Source organism: Primulina eburnea, chromosome 3, assembly GCF_022965805.1.
Source record: "Primulina eburnea isolate SZY01 chromosome 3, ASM2296580v1, whole genome shotgun sequence".
Taxonomy (NCBI): domain Eukaryota; kingdom Viridiplantae; phylum Streptophyta; class Magnoliopsida; order Lamiales; family Gesneriaceae; genus Primulina; species Primulina eburnea.
The window spans coordinates 2,941,961-2,956,335 of NC_133103.1; the positions used below are offsets into that span (position 1 = coordinate 2,941,961).

Here is a 14,375-nt window from a genome sequence, read left to right on the forward strand (position 1 = left end):
GTAATTTATATCATGCACTATAAGAAAAATACAAATCAACAACGCACCTACGACAATGATATTTAAAACGTTGTCGTATTTAGTTTCGATTTAGTGTAAATTTTCTCGCTTTATTATTTGATAAATTTTTAAGTGCTTGTTAAGATTATGAATATTGTTAGCCTATTCAAATTGTAAGTTTTTTTTATATTTATTAAATTATTAAAAGTAATTTTTATTATTTTACTGAAAATATTAGCGACGGAAATCATGAACCAATCGTCGCTAATTGTAACGAGGGTTTTGCATAAATCAGTCAACGGATAAAAACCGTTATCTTTGAGTACACTCTTCAACCACATAAGAGAATTTATTTTTGTAGCGATGATTTCATCATTTCATCCAACGATGTTATTTGAACATAAACGAATGCGCATCTGGATTCATCTTACATACACTACAAAAAAAAAATTAGCGACGGTTTAAAAAGGTAAAGCGAGGGTTTTAACGACGGTTTAAAAATTCGTAACTGGAACAAACGTCGCCTTCTTGAAGCAACAGTTACTTAACTCCCGTCGCTACTAGAAGTGACGGAAATATAAATACTGTCGCTATATTAAGCGACGGTTTTACAAACCCGTCGCTATATTAAGCGAAGGTTGTGTTAAAACCGTCGCTATATTAATCAGCGGTTTTTTTAAAAAACCGTCGTTTAATGAAGCGACGGTTTGTATATAAACACCGCCATAAAATTCACAAATAAACTACAAAGCAAAAATTAAAATCATGTATTAAATTTTCTTTAAAAAAAATATTGAAAACCTGATGTGCGCGAAGATATGCAGTTGCACGTAACGTTGGTAGATCGCACCGACTGACCGACTAGCAAATCTATGAAATAGATACGAAAAAATGTTAGTACAAAATAAAAAACCGAAACTTCGAAGAATTTATAGAGTTTCGCTACTATCAGAGATAGGCGAATATCGCTTAAGAAAAATGTTCGCCAACCTCGGTATATATAGAATCATAGCGACAGTCAATAAAAAAACGTCGCTAGTTGCGACAGAACGATATTAAACCGTCGCTAAGAGCAAGTAGATGGGCGACGGTTTGTGTATAACCGTTGCTTTTCGCGACATTTGATAGTAATCGTCGTTAAAAGCGACGGTTAGCGACAAACCGTCGCCGATCCAGATCGGCGACGGTTGTGGACAACTGTCGATATAGGCGAGCCGCACAAAAACCGTCGCTGCAATAGCGACGGTTGACGATAAACCGTGGCTAAAAAAGCGACGGTTTTTAGTAAATCGTCTCTTATTTTGTTTAGCGACGGTTGTAAATAAAACCGTCGCACAAAAATACGACGTTTAATCACACTGTTGCAATATTAGCGACAATGTATTACAAACTGTCAGCTACAATAACGACGTTTGACAGTAAACAGTGGCTACAAAAAGGACTATTTTGATCAAACCGTCGCTTATTTTGGGAGCGACATTTCTTTTAGAAACCGTCGCCTAACATTGCGACGGTTTAATATCGTCGCAATATTAGCGACAATTTATTAAAAACAGTCGCTACATTAGGGACGGTTGTTGATAAATCGTGGCTAAAAAAGCGACGGTTGTCGTTAAACCGTTGCTTATTTTAATTAGTGGTGGTTATGCTAAAAATCGTCGCTCTGTAGCGACGGATTGAATAAAACCGTCGTTAATCCATCCGTTTTTTTGTAGTGTATATTTATTATTTAATGTTAATAAAACTATTATATAATTTAATAATTAATAAAATAAGTAATATATGGAATAAAATAATTGTTCTTAATAAAAAAAATATGAAACATTTTAAGAATAATTTTTCTAAAATTGGGTTTAGAGTTGACGAGATGAAAACATTTTATATTTAATACGATCTAATGAGATTAAAAAAAGGCCAAGTACAAACCTTGTTAAAAGAATCTTTAAACTAAGGAATCATTGAACTTGTCGCTATAATGAATAATTTGTACGAGTATCCCGACAAACTGCTGACATGATGAGTAATAAAAAGCTAATATTATGCCAAACAAAAAACCATGATAATTAAACATCAAAATTTCGGGCTCAAAGCCACTCCATGATATTAATCAGCCAGCACTTTGGAGTAGAGAATGACAAGGTACACACTAATGACCTTCGGGTCTCAATTTTCAGCTATTCTTGGAAGATCTTTTCGTTGATCCGATGAGGATATACAACCGAATCCTGAATCTGACAGCTCTGATCATAGACAATGACGAGATACAACCGAATCCTGAATCTGGCAGCTCTGATCATTGACAATGACAAGTTAGCAGACTGCACTTCTTGATTCCCCGAGATCCAGGTGAAACTGAAATCAAATGACAAGAAAATTGCGAACCTGCTGGAAGGATTCATGGTACTGCGATTCCTCTATCAATGAGTGCAGTTGTTTTCTGAACATGTTGACTTTGTTGGCATCAACAACCATGACCAAACCCATCAATCTATAGTTTTTAAGCTGCACTGACATGAGATTTAATAAAAAAAACTGTTCTGGTAAAAAACCATGGAACAAACGAAAGGTCTAAAAACAATCAAATAGGGGAACTTAATGAATCAGCTGGACGTAATATGCATAATCTGCAATAATTTTAAGCACAAATTAAAACGATGACAAATACTGGTACTTGCCTCACTTGTGGTGACCTGCTGAGCATGTAAGGGAAAACAAAAGGACCATGAGCTAAGCTGCAGAAGATTTTAAAAAGGTCGGGTGACCAATATCAATGAGTAAAAAGCAATTGCAGAAAAATTAGAACTCCAGTACCTCGAGAAAAATTTCATCTTCAGGTTTAATATGTATCACGACTTCATCTCCATTTCTAGCTTTCCCTGCATTCTGGTCTGCATTCTTGTGCTATTGGCATTAGCAGTAAAGAAAAAATAATTATTGTTGATTTACAACAATTGTTTATCCGATTGATAATTATTTATTAAGCTCCTCCGAGAATATACCTTGTATATTTTGCTTATAACTATATACGTTTTAAAACAGAATGAATTCCGAAGCTCCTCTGTGGGCTAAAACAAGCAAAATAACAAAAAATAAGTGCAAAATTGTTGTATGCCAACACACAGAATAATTCAATTGAGCTTAACCATCATATTAACCTCGTCTTCAGTTGCCCATGCTATTTCATCAAAGAGAGCATCATAAAGGGGAGGCAACAACTGAGATGGAAGATTAACCACGCGCTGAGAAACGATAATACCAACACCCAGTGCATGCTCTCCAAATAAAGATTTGAGGCTAGCTACCACGTCCTTCCCCTGGCAGACTTCAAGAAGGTAATCCTTCAACTCAGTCAAACATTTGTTATTCTGCACGGAACCAAACCATTATATATTAACCATGAATTGTTAAATTGCAAATAGAAGTGTAAAATTGAAGTTGATTAATGGACATCAACAATGTACTCCTGCAGCACGGCTTTTACAAGCTCGGTGAAAGAAACCAACTTAAAAGAAAATGTTGTTTTTAATGATTTTGTTAGAATAATGGTGCTTGACTGAGCTTTTAGATTTGAAAAAACACTATTAGAAACTAAGATTATGTTTTTGATTCAACTTCTCTATGAAAAAAATTATGATTCTATTTTCTCTGTTCTATCCAAACGCACAACTGCTTATGCTTCTTTATTTTTTATTTTTTAAGAAGACTTTAATCAATATTGCATTTAAGCCACTTGTTTCTGCTTTTAATTGACCCTATGTGACATGTCATAACACCAAAAGCAGAAGATAATCAGCTTCAAAAATTCTTAAGAGACAAGAGAAGAACAATAAAAGACAAAAAATTGAATATCAAAAAGTAGATAGCTTGCCTTGTATCTTTCTAAACTAAGAACTGTCACAACAGAATATACTCCGTCATCATCATCATTCTCTATCTTGACAACAGTTCCAACCGTTGGTTGTCCCAAGACCAAGTCGACAAAACCACTAAGATCCCACTGTTTATGGTCAAGATATGTTTGTAGCAAGACCTTAATTCCATGGAAGTCGCCAGGTTTTGGATCAAAGAAGACAAAATCTGCTTGCACAATTCCCTTCCCACACAAACAAATTATTTATTTGCACACGACTCAAAGGACACATTGCTCTAAATCATTTACTATCAACCACAAAAGGAATCAATGGTAATATAAAGGTGAAAATATAAGCAAACCTGAAATTCTTCATCCACAGAACTGTCTGACAGCTCAACTTTACCATTACCTAGGAACAGATGTTGGTTTCACAAAGGCCGACGGATAATAAATAAAAAATACCAGCTGAAACAGCTAAAATTATGGGAAAAACCTACCAGAAGCACTTTGTATGTCTGTATTTCTTAACTTGATTTGTTGACTCTTGTTCTTGGCCTTCTTAGCACATGCAATCATAGCCATTGAACGAGCAAATGGAGAAAAGCTGAGCGGTCGATGTCTTAATGATTTATGACACCTCAATGGTTTCCGAGGCATTGTTTTAACAACTTGGATAATATAAGGCCAGGAGGACAAGAGAAGGTAAGATATTTCCCCAAGAAAGAATGACAAATGATGTATATACCGAATTTATGACATCAACATTCTTTTTAGGACAAGCGACAAGGTGGTTCAAAAATCAATATTATTTTGTGCAGGACCGATCGCTTGCCGATTTACCAAACGCTATAACTAGTAGTAATGGTGAAACTCAAATCTTTTAAACCGCACAGCAGCTCCAGCACTATAGTTCGATCACTCTACCAAGCGAGGACAATTATTGTACCCAAGAATATCCTCCCCAATAATTGCACTCCTTGCAATCAATGGGAATCGAACCCGTGACATTGACTCTGATACCAATTGTAAGACCGAGTGTTTGTCGCTTTACCAAAAGCTATAGCTGGTGGTAATTGTGCAACTCAAATCTTTTAAACCACACAGCAGCTGAAGCACCATGGTTCGATCGCTCTACCAAGCAAGGACAATTATTGCACTCAATATTGTGCCTCAAAGGGACACATTTAAAAGTAATTTAAAGTACATAACTCTATAATAAACTAATACTGCAAACTTTGAAGTTAATGCCACTCACTTTTTTCAGCCAAACCAATGTTCAAAATTCAAACAGCCTCTGTTCATTCAACCGTACAGCAACCAACCCAACAAAATCAAAAATATTTTGTAAATTTAAAAGTATTATTTAAAAAAATACTCAAAACAGAGAAATTTATACTATGATAGTTTACCCTTGACCTAGTAAAAAAGTTTAATCCTTCACCTATTAAAAAAGACTCTACTTTTTCAAGAACCTAGATGCCAGGTTGTATAAACAAATCAATATTAATCAAACAACATCAAAACAATATGATATGAATATCAAACTAAAAACTAAATCGGTTTTCAGTTAATATATTAAATAACAATAGCACCAAATATAAATGTGTTACATTAAAAAAAAATTTGCAGTCATCCAAACAATACACTCTACATAATTAGTCAATAAACTACAAAAAATAAATCAAATGATCAATAATAGAGAAAAATAACAAAGCGTCGAGACATCACCTGAAAGAAATAAATCGTTCGACAGATTTCTCAAGGGAAGCGGCGTCCTGGTGAAATCGACCGTTGATGGGTTTTGGCGTGTTGCTAACTACTTTGCTATGTACCAAAGATTGAATAAGGGAGCGACATTCAGTAAAATAGGGAAAAACCACAGAAGGGTTTGGGAGTGATCTGAAAATCGATTTAGGAATTAAGTTCTGGAAATGGGACATTGGAGTTTACTAATGGGCCAACATCCATCCAAGCCCATATTGAATTTTTCTTTTTAATATTTCTTAATCGAGTACTAGATCGGACTAATCGGTTAGAATTTTTCCACCCAAAACCGATACAGTTAATAATATATGGGTTCGGATAAAAACCTGATTTACCCGGAACACTTCCCCTGATCGTGTTCAGGTGAGGTCGGAACTCGGAAAACCTGCTCTGATTGTCTTAGGAGTTATGGAACATTGATGGGACGAAATAATATGTGAGAAATAATGTGAAGATAAAGAAGAAGTAGAGCTGCAATTGGATGATTTAATCTTAGCTCCAACTCAAATGGAAGATCGATAGCTAGACACACAAGATCCCTTGAAAGAAGTGAACTTGAAAAATACAGAATGCTCTAAATCTACTTATATTAGTATGTTGTTAGAAGAGGATGTGAATCAAGAAATATTTGAGTTGTTTCAAGAGAATAAGATATTGCTTCGCGTGGAAGTATCATGATATGTGAGGGTTGAAGTGTAAATTGTCATAACATTGATTGCCAATTAAAGTGAATTCTCCCAATATTATGGTATGATGGTTACATTTTGTGATATTTGAAGATGCGTGAATTGAAATATTTCATGAAATTTAAATTTCCTAGTGCAGAAAAATATGAAATATTATATGAAGTATGTTGTGTGACCACTTTTATTAGCTTTGCTCTTTTTTTCTTTATAAAAGTGTATCGAGAAAGTCGTAAGAATGTGGAGAATAGCCTTGATAAGTCATTTCCTACAAAACTTAATTGCAAATTATGATGAAGCACTTCTAAATAAATAAAAAATGTTGTTTATAGAATGTGTTGTTTTTACCGCATCTTGGGGGATGTATTTGTGGATTTGTTGACTTTTAGTGGTCAAATTAATGATAAAAGGAACGTTGGTTGATGCAAGCCATGAAACATGAGAAAATTTTGTTAATAGTGTTGTGTGACTGATGGATTGTAAGAAAATTATGTTGTTTGTTTTCATAGTAGATTGTGCTTTTGTCAATAATTATGTATAACATTGAATAACATGATGTTTGTTCTTTTTTAAGAAAAATTTGGTAGAGTTTCCATATAATATCACTATGTCATATCCTCAAGCGACGTTTTTACAAACTCGTCGCTATATTAAGCGACTGTTTGTTACCGGCAGTTCCGTCGCTATATTAATCGGTGGTTTTTTTAAAAAACCGTCGTTTAATGAAGCGATGGTTTGTATATAAACACTACCATAAAATTCACAAATAAACTACTACACAAAAATTAAAATCATGTATTAAATTTTCTGTAAAAAAAAAATCTTGAAAACCTGATGTGCGCGAGGATATGCAGTTCCACGTGACGCTGATAGATCGCACCGACTAGCAAATTTACGAAATAAATACAAAAAAATGTTAGTACAAAATAAAAATCCGAAACTTCGAAGAATTTATAGAGATTCGCTACTACCAGAGATATGCGAATATCGCTTAAGAAAAATTTCGTCAACCTCGGTATATATAGAATCATAGCGACGGTCAACAAAAAAACGTCGCTAGTTGCGACGGAAATATATTAAACTGTTGCTTTAAGCGACGGTCAAGGCGAAGCCCGTCGCCGATCTAAATATGCGACTGTCTTTGTATAACCGTCGCTTTGAGCGACGTTAGTTAATAACCGTCGTTAATAGCGACGGTTAAACGAAACCGTCGCCGATGGCGACGGTTGTAGACAACGGTTGATAAAGGCGACTCGACAAAAACGGTCGCTGAAAAAGCGACAGTTGACGATAAACTGTCACTAAAAAAACGACGGTTTTTTAGTAAATCGGCTATTATTTTGTTTAGCGACGATTATAAATAAAACCATCGCACAAAAATGCGACGGTTTAGTCACACTGTCGCAATATTAGCGACAATGTTGACAGTAAACCGTGGCTGCAAAAGGGACGGTTTTCATTAAATCGTCGCTTATTTTGGGAGCGACAGTTTTTTTAGAAACCGTCGCATAATATTGCGACCGTTTAGTCATATCGGCGCAATATTAACGACAATTTATTAAAAACAGTCGCTACATTAGCGACGGCGGTTGATAAACCGTGGTTAAAAAAAAGACGATTGTCATTAAATCGTCGCTTATTTTAATTAGCGACGGTTATTTTAAAAACCGTCGCTATGTAGCGACGGTGAAAAGAAAACCGTCGTTATAATAACGACGGATTGAATAAAACCGTCGTTAATCAATCCGTTTTTTTTTGTGATATCTAAATGTCACAAAAAATTATTACTAAATCAGATAGTGGGATTGAACTGTCATGTTGATTTTTGTCTCGTACAGTGTCTCTTATAAATGGGACAAAAGCTCTTAATAATACAAGAATAGTTGGCCAGCACTACGTCAAAATAGTTGATTTGATTGAGTGTGTAAAGTTTGAGGTCAAGTTCGAATCACACAAAAAGCCATATTTGCTAAAACTTGTCTGTAGTCTTCTTCGAGTCAAAGTCGTGTCTATTAAGAGGTAAATGAGTCTAATAACTCAGATTCATCTCTTTTTGGGGTCCAAAAATTTTTAAAAAAATTTATTATATATAATACTAGTTATTAGATAGCCTAAAACTAAGTATTTATTAAATGGAACTTGCTTAGCATGTTACGGATTTATTCCCCAATCTTCTCCGATATTCATCTGCAGACAAGCCTTAATCGACTCCAGTCGTTGCATCGTCTCTAAGTTTGATTGAAAGACCCGTGAGGAGCTGTGAGTTTATCTTGTATTTGCTTTGTTCGGGCTTCTAATTTTTTATTGTAGTTTTTTACTTTCTTCGGGGCTTTAAGTGGTATCTATAATCTAAGTTTTTTGACTGAAATTTTGGTGGATGTAATGCTTATCCGGCTTTCAAATGCTCATATTGCTTATAAAATCTTGTTGACTGTCCCGGTCACAGTAGCAAGTGCAGAGCGAAGTTTCTCAAAGATAAAGCTCATCAAAACTTTTCTCCGATCAACCATGTCACGAGAAAGATTGAATGGATTGGCTATGTTATCGATTGAGAAGAAATTACTGAACAACTTGATTATACAGACTTGATTAGTATTTTTAGCTATAAAACTGTTAGGCGGATTGTTTTTTAGTGATCATTTTGGACATGTTTGATATTTTTATTCTTTTAATTTTTTATATTGTCTTTGACGTATTGATTTAATTTGAAAAATTGCTATGGAACTAAAAAAAATATGAACATACATTATGATTTGGATGTCTCTTTTTAAAAATTAGACTCAGACCCAAATATTGTTAGGATCGACCTTACTTCGAGTTTATCCATGTGATTTACATGATACTATATATCCGGAGTTTACAATGTACTCAACCAAATTAGAGAATAATGGTTGTGAGTTTTTTCATTAAAAAAATAACTCTCGAAGGTAAAAAAAAAAAAAAACAACGTTTTTAAACATATATGAGACAAAGTTATGTGGAGAATCGATGTTGCGTAGATATTGGTCGGCTCAAGGTCATGATATCCATGCAGATTAAGCACATCCCAAGTGCAATTTTACTGTAGCAGCCTTTATCCACACTTTGAAGTATTAAATTAAATTTGTCCAAATCGAAAGACATAGGCGCCGCCATACGATACAACGAGTCAAATGTGGACGTTCGAATAATTTGTTCAGAAAACAAAATCGATCGATTTGTGAGTTTTATTTTGTTCTTCAAAATAAAATCGGTTTCTATTTCCGTCGGAAAAAATTTACCTGTCGAGAAATGAAATATCATGTCAAAATTTTGAGCATGAAAGCTAACGAAATTTTTTGAATGTTTGTGAGTGCTTAGCTTCTACTAGATTTGCTTGTTGTGTAACCAAAATTTAAGAGCCAAATTCGCCTGTTTTGACTTGTACAAACAGTAAGGCCGAGCCAAGGTGTAAATATTATATTATTATCTTGTATGTTTACACCTTTTTTTCACATGTTTAGACTTGAAAAACTCTCTTAATTCAAAAGATTATGGAACAATTCATAATATTTTAGGGACTAAATTTGAAATTTAATTCAAGCCTAAAAAATATCCGTATGACCGTGATGGTAAGGTAGTCGCTTACTTGGAATTATGATTATTAGGACCAATATTATAAAAAACGATAATAAATTAGATTTTATAAGAAAAATTGTTTTGTTTTAATCTGAGATCCAATATATTTATTTGCAGGATCAGTTATTTATACTACTTATTGTCTGTTTTTTTATATATATATTTGAATTAAATTTCCTATTCACAATAATTTATTATGAAAGACACCATCAAGAATTCGTTTCAAATATATTACCATGTATTTAGGGGAAAACAATTGACAGTTCAACCAAAAAAATAATATTTTCAACTGATAATTAATACTAGGCAAACCTGGCCAAAAAAGTACCTTGGAAAGTATGTTCCGTGAATTATATATGTTGTAATAAAATTATCGTAGGTTTGAAATTTCGACATAGAATCACATGGTTTCATACAAGGCATATTTCAAATTTGGTATGATTAAGTTACCCTTAACTCGGAAGAATTATGCATATATTCTTGTTTGGTGATAATAAAACATGATTACTCTAATCGTAGGTTAATAAATTGTCTAAGTAAAATAAGCTAGGTGTCAAATTTCAGACGGCAAACCACATAATCCATTGATTCTTAAAGATTTACGTTCACATAACATTATGATTGATTAAATGATCAATTGTTGTTCATCTTATGCGCATTTATTAAAATTGCTCATCTTAATATCGAGTAGATTTGAAATTCACTTCAATTTCGTTTATCCAAGAAAGTCATAGAATTTCATAGATAACCAGCAATTCTAGCACAACTTTAAACTTTAACCATTAAAAATATCTCTTGAAGCTACCAAAATTTTGATTAAATTGAGTTTAATATATTAATTGTGGTAAATAAGTATTATCCATTTTTATTTTGCTATTGAGAAATGGGGTAATAAGTTATTTTAAATAGATCGACTAATTTATTAATTATGTAAGTTAAGAATTCCACTAATGCTCGGGATTTTAAAATTTTTAAAATGAATTTATGGTTTTACCAGTACATGGTTCTAGATTCTAACTTTGGAACAAGAAACCCTAAAGAAAATTTTATGAGTAGGTATCTTGTGAAACGGTATCACGAATCGTTATTTTTGAGCCGAGTTAACTCTATCGATATTCACAATAGAAAATAATACTCTTAGCATAAAAGGTAATATTTTTTCAAGAATGACTCAAATAAGATATATATCTCACAAAATATGACCCGTGAGACTGTCTGACACAAGTTCTTACCAAATTTTAATTAGATTTTAAGAGATTGTTCCAATTGCGTTTCGTGATGTGAACTTTAACGTCATCAAATAAACTTTTTTCTATTGAATTTAATTATGTATTTTCATTTTACTATTGAAACAATATTTTTAAAAAAATCGATCATGACTCAAAAAAATATCCATTATTCTATTATTTGTACTTGTATATAATCATATAGTGGTTCGAATAATTTTGTCTCTTACGCGCTTAAAGGCTTGAATTACGAAAATTGTTAGAAGTGGACATTAAGCAAAATAAAACGCTATATATTTTCTCTGCAAATCTTTAATCACCTCGAACAAAAAAGGTTACAAGCTCCGGAATTTAATAAGCAAAACGATAAATTACTAAATATGAACTCAAAAACAAGATCGAAACCTCTATTGTCACCATATTCATGCCCTTTTCCTTATTGTTTCCAAATCATGCAGCCAATTTGAAGCATTTTATATATTTTCCCGTATCATTATTTGTCACACGTCGAAACCGGAGTTTGTCGACATCGACCTTGTTTACATCTTTCTTTTCCTTTTCTTTTAACTTTTTTTCTCCTCGCCTAGTTTGGGTGCTTCAATGGCTATCATGGGAGGCGGCTGTGGCATTGGAGCACTAACTGCTAACACGAACAGTTTTTTAACTCCATTTTTCTCCAATTCTACAAAATTTGCCTCAATGTCATCCATCTCGGTGACATTTTGGTTGTTTCCAGTTGCGCCCTTTTCTGGTTCAAGAATTTCACCTTCACGTTTTTCTTTGCATTTTCCCCATAGAACTGCGTACAGTCCAATCACAATCAGCACTGCTCCAAGAACACTGCACAAAGCCGGATTACACAAAATTAATTACATATAATACTGAAAATCTTAAACATTTCTTCGGGAATTTTTAGGATGTTATAATTACGTACCCCCCGACAAATATTTTCTCAGCCAAGATGAAAGAGCCCATGATCGCTACGATAATCATCATCAATGGACTGAAAGAAGTGACAAAAACAGGCCCTCTTTTTTGCATCACCAAACCTTGCACGTAATATGCAATCCCCGAAGAAACAATACCCTAAAGCAATACAAGATAAATGTTGCATAAACATTTTAAGTTGAAAAATCACAAATAAATATTTATAAGATCAAAAAAAGTAAAGGTTATATTATATATTGGAAAAACAAAAGAGAAAAAAGAACTTACAGCGTATGCAGCAGCTAGCAGGTTCATGTCCCAACCAATGACCCAAGCATCTCTTTTGTGCTCCATCACCAAAGTCACACCAATGGATTGCAGTGTTCCCAAAAAGCACACAAGGGATGTGAGTGAAAGCTGTGCTGTGTATTTCCTCAATGTGATAGCCTGTAGATTAATTAGAAAACTATATATAAAAAAAACAGAGAGAAAAGGGTAAAATTAAAACATATATATATATATATATATATATATATATATATATATATATATTAAAATTTATATACTTGAAGGATGAAGAAAGAAGCCCAGGCTAGGGTGGCGATAATGAGAAGAATTGAACCCTTGATCCAATCTTCTTGGGTGGCATGAGCAGCAGTAGCTTGAGGAACATAGGACTGCCTAGGATGTATGTATTTTGACCATACCATGTTTATGGCATCACCTTTGTATAATGTCATTAGCATGGCTCCACAAACTGTTATGAGTGTTCCCACCACCTTTGCTTGGCACCTTATTTTCATCAAATCCAGTTTCTCCATCCTATATGATCACAACTCTTCATTTATTAGCTCAAGTCAGTTCATTTTTTGGGCGGTTGCTGTTTTTGACAGAACCTAGCTAGCTAGGCAGTAAATTTTGTACATTTTCTTGAGTTTAACAGCTTAAAAATTATGGCAGAAAATAATTGATTTTCTTCTTCATTTCTGAATTGTGCTCAAGGGGTTTTTTGAAAATGTAAATTCAAACGTAGAGAATGTTTTTTTTTTGTTCCAAAAGATATTTTAGTTTAATTTTGTTTCCAACACACACACTCAGAATTGTTAAAGATAGGGTTTTTCTTGATTTAGTATACCTGCATATAACTGCCATAACAAAGGTCATTGCAGGTAGCATGTTGCTCAGGGCGCATGAATATGTCGGCGAAGTGAATTTAAGACCGGCGTAGTACAAGTTTTGATCGATCACAGGCCTGCAAAATTTAAATCCCAACACGAAATTACCAATCAAAATAAGATGAAAAAAATACTTGTAAGTGGCATGTTACATATGATGCATATATACATGAGCTTATATTTTATATACATTCTCACCCCAGAAGTCCCAAGACAAACAGCTGCAGGAAAATAGTAAAGGTGATCTTTGGCCACACTTTCCTATGTGACAAAACCAAAAAACAAAACGAAAGCTTAAATATCATTTGATTTTGCAGTTAATTTCATAAAATACTGTTTTTATTGAAAAATTTACAGAATTTGGTAACATATTCACCTTTCAAGTAGAAGAGCAAAGGGGGCAATAGCCACAGTAGCAAAGGCATGTCTATAGACCACTAGCACATAATGGCTCATTCCTCCGTCAAGAGAAACTTTGGTGATAATATTCATTCCAGCATACCCAAATTGTAAGCATATCATGGCTATGTAAGGCTTTGCCTTCTCAAGAAATCTGCCAACCCATCCTTTTCCTTCCATTTCTTGAGATTTTTTTCCCTAGACAGATAGAAATTATATTTATTAGAGAGGAAAACACTTGATTCTTGAATGTGGTTTGTGTTTTGTCCTCGGGGAATATGGCTCGACACTTGAATATTTATAAGCGATTGGGGTCGGTCAGGCGTGACAGGGTTTTTCCGGAACTTTGGTCTACGATTCAAGTGGATCTAATTAATGGAATATGCATGATTAGGATATGTGAAACTTTTTTTTATCGGAAATATATATTTTTTGAAGTATAATAAATATGGCGTGTGTAGGGCAAAAAAAATCATTTTAATGCTTTGACTTTACCTATTTTATCTTTTAGACCTGTACCTAGTAAAACAATTATTTCATCTTTACGCATTTGCTTGATATTTTTAAATAGCATTTTTTATTTGACATACTTAATAAGTGGCACTCGACTGATAATATCACCAAAATTTTTTTGTGACATCATTATTTCGATGAAAAATAATTAAAAATCAAATAAAAGTTCAAATTAGTAGATTAAGACCGTAAATTTGTTAATGATATGACCAAATTTTTTTTAAAAAAAATGCAATTT

The 14,375-nt window shown here is 33.5% G+C and overlaps 2 protein-coding genes across 4 annotated transcripts; both read right to left on the reverse strand.

The window, feature by feature from the left end:
- Positions 1-1,955: 1,955 nt before the first annotated feature.
- On the reverse strand, positions 1,956-7,277 carry LOC140825347 (protein BCCIP homolog). Of its 3 annotated transcripts, none has more exons than XM_073187071.1 (10): positions 7,132-7,277; positions 4,351-4,521; positions 4,213-4,262; positions 3,869-4,093; positions 3,156-3,365; positions 3,000-3,065; positions 2,812-2,901; positions 2,681-2,732; positions 2,383-2,507; positions 1,956-2,240 (listed from the first exon to the last, which is right to left on the reverse strand). In XM_073187071.1, the coding sequence occupies exons 2-10, from the start codon at positions 4,508-4,510 to the stop codon at positions 2,175-2,177; spliced, it is 1,044 nt and encodes a 347-aa protein (XP_073043172.1). In that variant the 5' UTR covers positions 4,511-4,521; positions 7,132-7,277; the 3' UTR covers positions 1,956-2,174. The 3 variants fall into 3 exon arrangements, with proteins under 3 accessions (XP_073043172.1, XP_073043171.1, XP_073043173.1); XM_073187070.1 differs by lacking the exon at positions 7,132-7,277 and adding an exon at positions 5,582-7,102; XM_073187072.1 differs by lacking the exon at positions 7,132-7,277 and adding an exon at positions 5,582-7,095 and having other exon boundaries at positions 1,956-2,289.
- A 4,120-nt stretch (positions 7,278-11,397) lies between these two features.
- Positions 11,398-13,879, reverse strand: LOC140828010 (WAT1-related protein At5g07050-like). Its single transcript, XM_073190977.1, has 7 exons — positions 13,602-13,879; positions 13,424-13,486; positions 13,186-13,302; positions 12,617-12,872; positions 12,339-12,497; positions 12,058-12,209; positions 11,398-11,963 (listed from the first exon to the last, which is right to left on the reverse strand). Exons 1-7 carry the CDS (start codon positions 13,802-13,804, stop codon positions 11,687-11,689), a joined length of 1,227 nt encoding a protein of 408 aa, XP_073047078.1. The 5' UTR covers positions 13,805-13,879; the 3' UTR covers positions 11,398-11,686.
- Between the last annotated feature and the right edge of the window lie 496 nt (positions 13,880-14,375).

Bases quoted from the DNA above. Each gene is read 5' to 3' on its own strand.
- LOC140825347 (XM_073187071.1), bottom strand. From the start codon at position 4,510: ATGCCTCGGAAACCATTGAGGTGTCATAAATCATTAAGACATCGACCG. The intron at 3,366-3,868 runs GCAAGCTATCTA...GGTTCCGTGCAG, and splicing joins TTAGTTTAGAAAGATACAAG to AATAACAAATGTTTGACTGA. The intron at 2,241-2,382 runs GTTCGCAATTTT...GTCTATGATCAG, and splicing joins ACCATGAATCCTTCCAGCAG to AGCTGTCAGATTCAGGATTC.
- LOC140828010 (XM_073190977.1), bottom strand. From the start codon at position 13,804: ATGGAAGGAAAAGGATGGGTTGGCAGATTTCTTGAGAAGGCAAAGCCT. The intron at 13,487-13,601 runs GTGAATATGTTA...TTTGTCACATAG, and splicing joins TTTGCTCTTCTACTTGAAAG to GAAAGTGTGGCCAAAGATCA. The intron at 12,498-12,616 runs GTATATAAATTT...ATTAATCTACAG, and splicing joins CTTCTTTCTTCATCCTTCAA to GCTATCACATTGAGGAAATA.